At 36.4% G+C, this 13,908-nt stretch overlaps 1 protein-coding gene across 8 annotated transcripts in view; it reads right to left on the bottom strand.

The window, feature by feature from the left end:
* Positions 1 to 13,908, bottom strand: part of CNTNAP2 (contactin associated protein 2) — a 568,010-nt gene that overhangs the window by 193,747 nt on the left and 360,355 nt on the right. For all 8 annotated transcript variants that reach the window (XM_085539942.1, XM_015854925.3, XM_085539944.1 and 5 more), the window contains 2 exons: positions 10,140 to 10,259; positions 1,453 to 1,653 (listed from right to left, as the gene is read on the bottom strand). In XM_085539942.1, the coding sequence (XP_085396068.1) occupies positions 1,453 to 1,653; positions 10,140 to 10,259 (321 nt within the window). The remainder of the gene's footprint in view (positions 1 to 1,452; positions 1,654 to 10,139; positions 10,260 to 13,908) is intronic.

Below are 13,908 nucleotides of genomic sequence, written 5' to 3'. Positions count from 1 at the left end.
TATTTTACTGCAATATAAACATATGTTAACAAGTATGATTTAATCCTGAAGAAATAGTCCTACACATTCACATAAGTAGAATCTAACTGTACTCTGTGTAAACCCTATGTACATTATATCCAGCTCAAGTCCTAAAGTACATTCAATTTCAATGGGCTTACCCAGATGTATATGCATATACTACACTTTTGAAGTGTGTGCAGTGACCTTACATCCATCAGCAGTTTAATCACGTTACTTCTAGTTATAAACAAAATTCAGAATTCCCTGTACATTAAAGGTCAAGAAAGAAAAAATAGTTTTTACTTTGCAGAATCTTTTCACTATACTAAATTAAAGAAAATAATAGCAACAAACTAGTACTGGTATTTCTAGTTCAGAAACAGAAGGAAGCAAAGAAGTAAAAAGCATTACAGTATCTATTAACTAACAACACTTAGGGAATAGTGATAACATGCACATGCATGCCAAATGAATCCTAATCTGTACCACCATTAGAAAACATACTAAAATCATGAGGGGAAGCATCATAAAGTACAACGCTGCAAGCACCCAGACATTAGTTTACTCTGAAATGCATTAAACTGTTTCTATCAAAATGAATTCATTTTACAGTCACAAAAATGCATTATACATTTCCACATATAAGGCAATCTTCATTAAGTACTATTAGAGAATTATTTAACGTCTAATGCTATCATACATAACTAGAGCATAGATACAGCACTAGGTACAAATTAAAAGTTCCTAAAAATTCCTTCCTTCCTTATGTGCTGTCTTATTGATTCTGCAACAACTAGTATTTTTGTCTCTATAAGAGACAGGTAATATTTCTTAAGCAGGCAAATATGTTTTTGCAAGATCTCTATCAGTAAAGCTATAGACTAAAACGAGGAATGTACAGTTAATTTACTCATAGTTAATAACATATACCATTTCTCACACAACCACATTAATGACAATGCCAGTACTTCTATGTTGTGTAAGGCATCAGGTCACCCCCACATACCCTAGGTTTAAGAAACTGTTACAGATGTATTAGTAGGAAATTCCAACACTAATTCAGACAATGCATTTGGCGACTGTAGCATATGAAGACTGACAAGCAAAAAACTGAGATAAAATTCCAAAAATTTCTTCAGTACCTTTAATGATTGAACTTCCATAGCTACCCTGTTTACCAAAACCTGTTTAAGGAGCAACAAATCTGTCTGAAAAACACACAGATCTGTAGTGCAACTAAATTCATTTTAGTAGCAAGTACAAAGGCAAACTTTCCTAAGAAGGTAATTCCTTGTGGATTTTCAATTTTTTTAGCTCTTTGTGTACCTTAGTGAAGGAGAACAAAGAAATATTTTCACTGCATGGACAGGTCTAACAGCAGAATTTGATAATTTGTGCAGATAAAAGTGTTTAAGACTTCCTTTAATTGATAACCCATTTTCAGCCTACCTGGTGTATTCAGCAGCCGGGACATCTTGCAAGAATATGAGATAAACTGCTCACAGTATTCAGCACTACTGGTAATAGCAGAAATCTGGTCCATTGTTGCACTGTAGTTTAGCTGCAGTACAGATACTTTTTCTACACTGTTGCCTCCAACAGATGTTTGCATTTGCAGATCATGGTACACAGTTGTCCATACTTTGTCCTCTGAAATTTAGAATGGAAAAGAACCAGACAAAAATTAGTAAAAGACATACAGTATGACTGAATTAAAATTCATCTTGGCCTTTGACAAAAGGTTACTGTGTCCTGCAAGGGAATTTTGAGTGGGCAGGGAAAAAGGGTGTTAAATATAAGCAGTCATCAAGTGAGACCGCATACGTGAAACAATGAAAGTGTGAAACATTTATTTCCCATTGTAGTTTTGTTAAATATACAATAATAGACTTGTTGGGGTTGGAATGGACCTTTACAGATCATCTAGTCCCCCTGTTGTGGGTAGGCACATTTCTCACGAGACCAGGTTGTCCAAAACCCTGTCCAACATCACCTTGAATGCTTCCAGGAATGGATAATCCACAAATTCTCTTCTGCAACCTGTTCCACTGTCTTGCCACACTCATCATGAAGAATGTCTTCCTTTTATATAATCTAATCTATTATCTCATCTTAAACCACTGCCTTTTGCCCTACCACAATAGATGTATTTAAAAACTCTTTGCATTTCTTAAAAGCCTTATCTTCTCCAAGATAAACACCCCCAGCCCACTCAGTTTTTCTTCATAGGAGAGGTGTTCACTCTGTTCATTTTAGTGGCCTTCCTTTAGACCTATTTCAAGAGCTTTGCTGTGCTGGGGGCCCCAGACCTGGATGAAGTTTTGCAAGAGGGGCCTAATTATTGAAAGGATAATCACTTACCACTCCCTGCTGGGAACTCCTCTTTTGATGCAGCCTACGATTCTATTGGCTTTCCAGCTGCAAGTACCCTTTGTCAGTTCACGTTGAAATTTTCATCCATCAGTACCTTTGCTCTTTGTCTGAAGAGCTGTTCTCAACCTATTTATCCTCTAGACTGTACCGACTCTGGCATTTGCACTGATCTAGGTGCAGGACTTCACAACATTCACATGGGCCCATCCCACAAGCCTGCTAAGATCCCTCTTTATGACATCCCTTCCCTTTAAAGCATCAGTTGCACTTCTCAGCTTGGTGTCATCCACAGAGTTGCTGAGGATGTATTCAGTTCCACTGTCCATTGTCATCAATGAAGGTACTGTCACAATGAAGATACTGGTCATAGTATGGAGCCGTGCAGGGGTCTCTACCTGGAGATTGAGTAAGTGATTGCAACTCTTTCATTGTAGCTGTCCACCCAATACCTTACCCAATAAACAATCCAAAATCTATGTCTTAACAATTTAGAGACAGATTTGCTGTTTGTGACAGTATAAAGAGCTGTAGCTGCACTTCCCTTTTTCACCAAAGTTATCACTCTGTAATGGTAGGCAGAGTTCATCAAGCATGATTTGCCTTTTGTAAAGCTATGTCCAATAACCTCTCTGTGTTCTAAATTCCTTAACACATTTTCTGGAAGCACTTGGTCCATGACTTTAAATGGCACAGGGGTGAAGCTGATCATGCTGTAGCTTCCTGCAGCTCCCTGTAGTTCCGCCTTGTTTCCTTAATAATCAGTGCTAAGATTGACTGTTGAAACAAATAAGGATCAACTTTGCAGGAAATTTATTATAATGAAACAAGGATGATACAATAAACACTTAAAACTTCCCTGAGAGGAAAATTCACTCTGCATGGTAAGTTGTCATGGGCTACGTAGTAATACTGCCTTTACAATACTAGGAACACACCTGTTTGTACTATGTTACATCATTTGATTTTTAATACTCAGATCACTGTAGTTTATTATGGCTCACAAGAGTCAAGTTGTCTACATTATTACTCAAGCTGTGTTCTCAGGATAATCCCAAATTACTACTTATTGAGATTTGAATATTTTATAATAGAAGCACACTATGACATCGTTGATAGACAGACTTGTTATGGTACAGATACGAACATCATAAATAACAGATTTAGGAAATAATGTATGTATTAGGAAACAGTGGAAATACAAATCTTATATATATATGTGCAAGACAATATAAAGGAGGAAGGACAAGCAGATTTTGGTGACAGGAAACACAGCAGCATATATGCATGTGAAAAAGGACTATAAGATCCAGTTTACAAGAAACTTGGCATATTTCATACTTCTTTAATCTGCTGAAGTCATTCGGATTGTTACTTTGTGCCATTTTTCAGTATTTACCAGAGATTTAAGATAAGATATCATAATAATGAAACAACATGTTCTTGTTGGAATGTTTGTGGAAGCAGGCAAGTAGTTCAGGAAAAGGAAAAGGAACAGAAATTGTTATAGATCATTCATAATCTTTTATTAGAAGGATATTTCACAGAACCTAAATCTACAAATTATTATATGAGCAAGACATAGAGTTTCAGAATTAAAATAATGAAAAGTCAGACATCAGTGATACTGTCATCCTGTCAGAATACTATTCTAATGCTTAGAGGAGAATAAATAAATAAATAAATAAATAAATCCCAGTTCAGTAGTTATGAGTGTAACTACTGTTCCAACTGGTATTAATACCCACAATGTCCATCCCAAATAACAAGAGAATTCTATAGGTCAACAGTCTATATATTCATAAGAATTACTAGCAGTAGGCAAAAACCAGAAAATTATCTTTCATTTCCATAGATTTTTCTCTAACATTACTACAAAGTTTCCTAGAAGTGTATCAGTTTTTGTCAGTAATACTCAAAATACGTAATTCTTCCACAGTTGAAGTTGTTTCTCTTTTTATTTTCTTTCTCTTGTTTTATACACTTCTACTATTGAAGGCTAAGTCAAAGAACTATTAAATTAACAAAAATCATAAAGTGTAGTATACAGCAATATGCTTTCAATTCAGCCATGAAAATCTCATACTCATTAATTTGAATCTCTAACACTAAAACCTAAAGCCAAATATTCCACTCTGGCATTTTAACTATATAAAAATATTTTGATAAACTGGGACAAACTCAATGCTTCAGACTGTCTGTGTTCACAGAAATGTGCCTATAGACAGAGACGAATTTTGACTGTTACCCACAGCAATAATGTTATAACATGTTCCATGTTATAATTACACTAATCTCCAAAACACTATATTCCAACTATTTTCCAGTCTTGATTTTTACTGCACTGTGTCAGTCTATTCTGGACTACATGGAGTCATGTAAATCCATGTACTTGTGATTGATGTGGTGCAAGTACCATATGTTCAGAGATGAAGTAAGAAAAGGCAGTATGCACCACTAGCCAAGTAAAATGAAATATTTCAGGTAGTGTAAGATGGTTATTACTTTAATAATCATATCCATATTTAAAAGTTCTATGTCAAACACAATAATATCTTTGCACCACGTTAAAAAACAAGGCAGGGAAAGTGAAGAAAAGTAATCCATATGTATCTATTGTTCCCACTCCCAAATAGTGAGGAAAAATTTTATCTGTCACTTATGAGATTTTACAGAGAATACATAATGTTTGATTGAAAGCCTAGGACGGGAATTTACAAGGTTTCTGAAAAGGGATTGATACAGATTATTACACCAATGCCTTTTTTTCCCCTTTTTTTCTTTTCTTTTTTTTTTTCTTTTTTTTTCTTTTTTTTCTTTTTTTTTTTTTTTTTTTTGGTCAGAAAGACATGTAAGTTCTAACATGTCAGAAAGGCAAGTTTTAGGCCAAGAAGCACCTTGGATTTCTGAGCCAGGACTAGTGATTAGAATGCCATAAGAATGGTATTAGCAACAGGAGCTGCACTGGGTTTCATGTCTCTGAAGGGAGCTTCATGCAGACACCAGATTCCAGACAATGCAGCCCTGATACACCCTCTCATAGTAAGGGAATTTTGGGCTTTATTGTGGGCCCCTGTATGAAGGAACATGGAAACATATTCATGGATGAATTTAGACGCCTTTTGTGTAGAAAGGGCTGAATGCCTCATGGAAAGAATAAATGCATGGAAAAAACTTATCACTGCACTGCCAAAACATAGCATACTCATACAGATGCACCTCCCACAAAACAGGTCTTGATCACTGTAGTAGACATGGTAAATCACAGCTTGAAAGAGTGATATGATACCTAGTAGGAAGGCAGGGCCAGCTCAGGTGAGCTCAGGTGCAAGCAATGTGCCTGAGTGACCAGAAGTGGGGGGAGACAGGATCCATGCCTTCCCAGACTTCATTTAAGGGCTGGAAGTGCAGGCAAGAATAAGAGTGACATTCCAGTAAACTCTGTTCTATGGACTTTGGTGGAGGAACTTTGTGTCTCAGAGAACTGGGAATGAAGGTGGTGACTTGATCACTGTTTTGTGAGTCCAGACCTGATTAAGTACTCAGCAGGGATGAAGGTCCTCATCTTACAACAGGCACCTCCCCACCAGTATGGCACACTAATGTCAATACTAAGCCCTTTGGCATCCTCAGTGTCCATTGTCCAACAAGCTGCCCAGCTGATGGCTGATCTAGGAGAAACAGAGTGCCTACAGACCAAGAACAACATCGGGACATTGGAAGGGGCAGAGGTGCTGCCTGTAACTAAAACTAGGAGATTCACACCATGGACTTGTCAATTGGGACCCATGTGGGTATCTGAAAACATATTTAATGACTTAACCCAGCCTGAGGTTTAATTTGCAAAAACCGATTGCCAGCCCAATCATGTCGACAATCCTGGCTGACCAGGGATGTCCCACTGGATTGGAGGCTGTTGAATGTGACACTCATCTTCAAAAAGGGCTGGAAAGATGATCCTGGTATCTACAAGCCTATCAGTCTCACCTTTGTGTCCAGAAAGGTTATGGAACGAATAATCTTGGGAGACACCATGGACCAGTTAAAGGTCAGACAGGGGATCAGGCCTAGTTAGCACGGGTTTATGAATGGTAGATCCTGTCTGACAATCTCTCTCTTGCTTTCTACAAAGACTCCTTGTTTTTATTTTCTATTTTTTCTATCACCTGTCTTCCTCTCTCATCTCCCTAAGCAACTCAGATTTGTAGTAAACTAGTCAGGCAAACGTTTAACCTGTTGTGTCTGTATCTCACTGTCAGATACACATATGTTAACGAACTTTATGCTAAAGAACCTCTACTTCCAATACTTGGGAAATTATTATTATTTTATTATTATACCCTATTACCTAAGAAATGAGAGGAGATATGGTGACTATTTCTTCAGAGGGAAATCTAGCTCCTATTTCACATGCACCTAACTCTTTGAGTAACTGGTTCAAAAGACTATGGAACCCTTGATATTAGCAAGGAAAAATTACTGCTTAAAGGTGTAATGGCCAGTCCCACTAGTAAATGGAAATTTGTTGTCAGATTCACTATGCATATAATAAAGAAGCAAGAAATATTGTCGATTTCTTGTTGTTCAGCAAGTTGGCTTGCCAAAAGTTTGGAAACTGAAAGTTTTGTGCCTAAATCAGAAGGCTTACAAGTCACGCATAGAGGAAAATTCTGTAGTACCGTAAGGAAGCTCTATCTGGTTGGAGGACAGAGAAACAGATCCTGTAATGATGGGTTCTTTTCTCAGCTTGGAAAAAAATATTATCAGTGTAAAATGGAAACAGCCACAAATCTTTCTCTAGTTAACTATTTTGATATATATATTCCTGACAATTCTACAGCTGGTAGAAGCATTCCCCTTATACTCTGGCAGTTAATTTAAGAAAGTGTAGCATACAACTACTTATAACTCTGAGCACTGAGACAATTTTTGTACCAGTGACAGAGGCTGAAGAGTTGTGTGTATGACTTCTGTACTGCCAAAAGCACTTATGAAGAGCAGAGATCACTTAAATTTTATATTAGCATCACCTGCAAAATATTCTGTGCTCATGAGCTCTAAAATTGAAATTGAAAATTTACATTAAAATGAATGTTAATAATAGTTATTAATAATTTAAGAATGATTATAATATTCCTGTAACATGTATTTATCATAACCATAACAAACAGAAGAAGTTAAAGGATAGTTTTTAAAAGAAACCAGTTTGTTTTAAATCACAAAAATGCAAATAGCATGAAGGACATAAGAGCAATTTAAAGAAAAGCAAATTATACTGCATGAGGCAGCCATTGTATTTTAGGAGCAAAGCATTTCTACATTCTGCAGTGTTTCCTTGAGGCTGTTCAAAACTGTCTATTCCAATAAGTAGCCGATAACCAGTTAAGTGCTGGGCTTGGCCTTAAATTTGAAACTCATAGCTAACTACGGAACTCTGAGAGAAAAAAAATAGCAGTTGAACCAAAACATAGTAGAAATCTTTGTTATGTATGATTCATTCTTATGGACAATCTCATATCAATAGCTCATGATATCTAAGTAACTTTTGATTTATGATGTAGTTTATAAATGTTGCCTGGATAGTGATAGCTGATATAACAACATCAAGAAAACAAGAATTATCCGTTCTGCTAACTTGACTGTAGAATGCACTGCACAGTTATAAATATGTAAAGCATAATTGCTGACTGGTTTAATTGCATTTCTTCCCTAAAGTTAACCCTATGCTCAGATTTCAGTTAAGTTCAGGTGTGTTTAGAGCTGGAGTAGTCTACTTTATTCTTTTATTAATTTACATTAAAAAGTTTTTTAAAAAGACTTTTTTTTACATTCTTTGTGAGAAAATTGTGAAATTTTATGCCATAGTCTCAGAAACTATGCAAGATAAATCATTCTAACACAAGTTTGTCTCTTTTTCATGTATTTAACAAGAATACTCATGTTTTGTTTCTCCTATAGATGTGAGGAATTCATTAATACCTGGACAGAAAAAGGTACTGACATTTTCAGAAAGTTGCCTTTGGAATTCATGAACATTACTGAACTAGTTTTCAACAAAGCATCATAGGATTATAGAGTCATATAATATACCAAGCTGGAAGAGGTCTACGTGGATGTCATGGTTTGAACGAAAAAATCCACCTGCGTCCGTGATAGGGGGCCGTGGGCCCAGGAGGGGCCCTAGGCTGAAAGGAAAAAGTTAATTAGGAAAAGAAAACAGCGGCAACGATCTAAGGAGGCACACTTATTTACTAAATACTATATCGAAATACAGGATAACACAATATAATACAATATAATTGAAAATTGAGCTAACGAATCAAGCAAAATAGGAGAGAGAATGAGTCCCATAACTGAGAGGCCTACTGTGAAATCTAGGCAAACAGCAAAGGCTCCCACACACTCCCCTGAACGCCAGAACTCGAAAGACCTCAGTCTAGTCTGCAACTGAGTTAATATAGAGTCCAGGTCCCGTGACCTATCGTGTTGTTCTCTGGGAGATGTAGTCTTCTTCTGTAAGTTGCAGATTCAGTAAAATTATTCATGCTTTATATGATGTTATGATGTGGAATACTGATAGCAAAATTACAAAACTATTAAACCATGACAGTGGATTACTGAGTCCAAATCTTCGCTCCACACAGGGCCACTCAAGATAAAACTCTGTGTCTCATAGTATTACCCAAATGCTTCTTAAACTCCAGCAGCTATAGAGCAATGATTGCTGCCCCAGGCAGCCTGCTCTAGTGCTGGTCTATACTCTTTGTGGAGAACCTTTTCCTAACACCCAGTCTGACCCTCCCTTGATGCAGCTCTTTGTCATTCTCTTGGATCCTGTTGCTGTCACCAGAGAGAAGAGCTCAGTTCCTGCTCCCCTGCTTCCCTCTTGAGAAAGTTGTAGGCTGCCACAAGGCCCTCAGTCTCCTCATCTCTAGAATGAACAAACCAAAGGACTGGACAAACCAAGGTATTTACCTTGTGTTCTATATCTTTCACCATCTTCACAGTCCTCCTTTAGGTGTTCTCTAACAGTTTTATGTATTTATATAAAGTTGCACAAACCTGCATGCACAATTTGAGGTAAGACTGTACCAATGCAGAGAAGAATGGAGAAACCCATACCCTGAGTTGGCTGGTAGTGCTGGGCCTGATGCAACCTGGAGCATGATTGGTCTTTTTGGCTGCCATGGTCCACTGCTGATTCACCTTCAACTTTCCATCAACCAGGACCCTATATCGTTTCCACACAGCTCTTTGTTCTATCTGTACGTATACTTAGAGTTCTCTCATCCTACCATATTATCTATTTATCTAAGTGTGTGCTGGACTTTTTTATTCAGAAGGATACTGTGAGAGACAGTATCAAAACCTTTGCTAAAATAAAATGCAAAAAAATTACAATAATATACAGTTTACAAAAACAGTAGTATTGTATTGGTCAATAGTTACATATGTCTATACATATCTTAAATGATGCAGCACTGAAGATGCAATGGCCTATCAAAATTAATAGCTTCAATTAAAAAAGCTTAAGAAATGAAGTTGCTGCCTTTATACCATATACTATATACTATATCAGACTATAATACACGATGACTATACTTCTGATGACTCTGTCTCACAAAAATTTCTTAGCAACTATTTTTCCTTTGCCAAGTAACAGGAATTATGAAAAGTCCTTCCTCTCTCTCTATATATATATATGTATATATAAAGAAGAAAAACAAACAACAACAACAAAAAAACCCAACAAATACAACAGTTACCTGTCATGTTGCAGTAAACTTTCAAAGGTCCCAGTGCTCCACTGCCATCTGGATCTATCCAGTAGTAATTTGAAGTTTTGCCTAAGTGTTTGTATGCTTCACAAGATTGCTCATAAATAGCTGGAATAAAATAAAATATAGTAGTAAGGATCTTCATACCCTGGAGAGGAAAAAAAAAAATTCACAAAGACAATAAATTGACTTTATTCATACATCAAGAACCATGCCTTTGGCATTAAAATATCATTGACTTATACAGAAAGCCAAGTAACTTTCTGAAAAATACTGAACTGGTTAAACTCTTGATGCATACAATTTTATTTTATTACTATTATTTCACACAAGAAAAAGACAGAATGGGAAGAGAATTCCAATAGTTTGAGGGGAAAAGGAAAACAGTATTTTCAAAAGTAACTTTTCCATTTAACTTTGTTTCTAGAGACATATTAATTTTGTTTTTAAATTTTCTTGAACTGAATTTTAGATTTCTTTTTGTTTGTCTGTTTGAAATCAAAAAACTCTTAAAATAAAGGAAATGTTTGCTTAACTTGATTCCACATTCATTCTAAAATTTCATCTTTTTTTTTTTTTTTTTTTTTCTCTCATAAGGATGAGATGTTTTATTGGTATCAGATGCAGGAAGGAAAGCAGATATGAAAAAAAAAAACATGCAAATTTTAATGTGACTTAAATGCAAAGGACTATTATATATGAATGAAGAAAACCTGTTAATGCTACAAAAGAAAAAAACATTAAAAAAAAAATCACTTGTTCATTGCAGGGTGTAAAGTCAATTCACTGCAAAAAGTAGACACTCATTAAGGTATGAGCTCTTCCAAGTCGTTTCCCATCCTTGCTTCCTACACTAAGATCAATTATTTCATTATCAAGGAGATTCTCTGCCTATTTTCAAACATGTCATGCAAGGTATTGTTAGGGAATATATAACAGTTTGTTTGTTTGTTTTCTTTCCTTTTCTTCTTTTTTTCCCCAACAGAAATGTATCTCTAGTTCTCTACATATTACTTAAATGTAACCACAAAAAAGCAACATTTTTTGTGACACTGCATCTAACTGTAGACGGTAGTGTAATAGCAGAGAAGAGAATCGGAAAGCTCAGGCAGGTTAGGAAGCTTTATAGGGGAATGGAGTAAGACATAGTAACCAGATGTCAAAGGTGAAGGTGATACAGAAGGAAAGGTACCGCAGGTGTACATTACATTGTGATTCAATGTTTCCTTCAAATGAGCTTTTGAAATTCTGCAAAAAGGATATGTGAAATGTTTAATGGTTAAAAATAGAAGACGTATGAAACCAAAGAATACCTATAGTAATTGAAAAGATAAGCATTTGACAAGTCATAGATTTAGAATCATTCAAGTTCATTAAGACCTGTAAGAAAATGCAAAGAAGGAGAAGACATTCACAGAATCAAAACAAAAACCTTAAATCAGGAAATTGGTAAAGGTTACTATGAAAAAGCAAAAACAATTGATAGATCTAGTAAAGTACAAGTCAGCAAAAGACAAGACTTCAATGAGGGGAGACCTTGTTCTCTTCAAATATCTGTGAGATGATTAAGGCAAGACCAGTGATGATCTCACTGGTGACAGGTGACAGAACGAGGGGAAGTGGCCTAAAGTTGCACCAGGAGAGGTTCAGGTTTGATTATTTACAGAAAGGGTTCTTAAGCATTGGAATAGGCTTGTCAAGGAAGTGGTTGAGTCATCATCCCTGGATGTGTTTAAAAATTGTTTGGATGGGTGCTCAAGGACACAATTTAGCAGTGGGTTATTAGTGTTAGGGTAGTATGGTTAGGTTGTTATCTTGAAGGTCTTTTCCAACCTGAGCAAATCTATGATTCCATAGAGTACATGAGTAAATGAGGAAAATGGCTAGAGACATAAGAACAAGGAGAAGGAAAGGTTTTACACTGATGATTTGTTCAGAAGGAGAGGGAAAAAAACAAAAACAAACAAACAAACAAAAAACACAAAAAAACCGAAACACATGGGAGTAATAGATTTCTGTTCTTCAAGTCAGTAAAATTAACATGCAGGAAACAGTGCATTTGCTTTCTTGATAGTTGCTCAGAAACCACAAGATTTTAAAGGAAATTCAGAATATATCAGAACATCAAAGTATCTCAAGCTAAAGTTAAAGCTCACTACAGCTGCCTTGATAGCCAGATACACAATTTCTAGCACAATGCATTCAAGTATTAAAAGAAAAAAAAAAAAAAAGTTATATTATTTCTGGAAAGAATAGAAGGAAAAAAACCTCAACAAAGGACTTACTCATCTTTACATTCTCTTACATCATATAAAAAACAGTTTTTCAGCAATAGGAGATGAAAACCTGTTTAGAACAGAACAGTGAGCTTTAAGGATCATGAGAAAAGTACAGAAGAATGAAAAAAAAGTAGAAAGACTAGCAAAACGATTGTATAGCCCTTTAAAAGTTTAATCACCTGAATAATACAGATCAAAGTGACACATCATGCTAAAATTTGAAAGGTGCTATCTGAATTCTAAAACAAAGTATAAAGAAGTACCAAATGAAGAAAAAAGAAAAAGGTTATTTAAAGTTTTAGTATAAAACACCAAGCTTCTTTGACAGTTGTATCATTGGCAGAAAATCTAGTAATCTAATTATCTGACAAAAATAACTTCTAATGCATTTTGGAGTTCACCATTTGCCACCATGACAGTGGACTAGAGCATGACCTGATGGGAGAAGTCTCTCCTCTTATGAAAATGAGGTGTCAATAAATTGCCTAGATCTGAGCCTTGGGGAACTCCACTGCTGCCTGCCCTCCAGACAGTTGTAGCCCCACTCACTACTATTTGAGGCCTACTATTTGGCCAGTTCTTCACCCAGAGCAGCAGAAACCTGTTGATTTCATAGATGGACAGTTTGTCCAGAAGGACGGTAGAGCAGGTGGTATCAAGGGCCTAATTAACATCCACAAAGATTACATCCACCACCATCCCTTCATGAACCAAGTATGTGGCCTTCTTAGAAGGAGATAACATTGCTAAGGTGAGATTTTCCCTTGAAGACTTTCCCATGCTGACCATACCTGATAGCAGCTTTGTTCTTTAACTTCCTGTTCATATCCCCTGGGACAATCTTCTCCATAACTTTTGCAGTCTGAGGTTAAACAGACAGTTATCTGGTTTCCTGAGTCTTTTCTCATGCCATTCTTGTAGACAGATACAACAGTGGCTAGCTTCCAGTCATCAGGGACTTCCCCAGACTCCCAGGAATTTTGACAAATTTTTGAGAGAAGTCCATAATGCAATTACTTGCCAAAACCCAGCTAGCAATAGAATTGCCTGTCAATCACCACTCTGTTGGCAACACAAGGTCTTACTGACTGACAACCAGCCAATCCCTAAGCAGCAGTCAGTGCCCAGCTAACTCCCCACTACTTTATGACCTTCCTTGTCATATCATGTATTATGGAATAATCCCTTGCCCAAATCAGGCTTGCTGTTTTGGCTCCACCTCATTTCCTGCTGCTCTGTCATCACAGTTGTGTCTCAATTCCCAGTCCCAGGTATGCTCCCATCACTCAGCAACAACCAAAACACTGGTGTGCTAGTAACACTGTTTTGGCTGAAACCAGGACAGCTCAGAAGGATTATGCAAAAGGAATTCCATAAAACCTCACACAAACAAAGGCAAAGTAATATTTAAATATTAAAAGAAGTGTAATTTATATTGGTCTTACAGATTGAATAGGCTGGGAACACAATTCTATCTC

The sequence above is a fragment of the Coturnix japonica genome, chromosome 2, assembly GCF_054131305.1.
Source record: "Coturnix japonica strain WE chromosome 2, WE-NBRP24, whole genome shotgun sequence".
NCBI lineage: Eukaryota > Metazoa > Chordata > Aves > Galliformes > Phasianidae > Coturnix > Coturnix japonica.
This window is presented reverse-complemented; position numbering and strand designations above follow the sequence as displayed.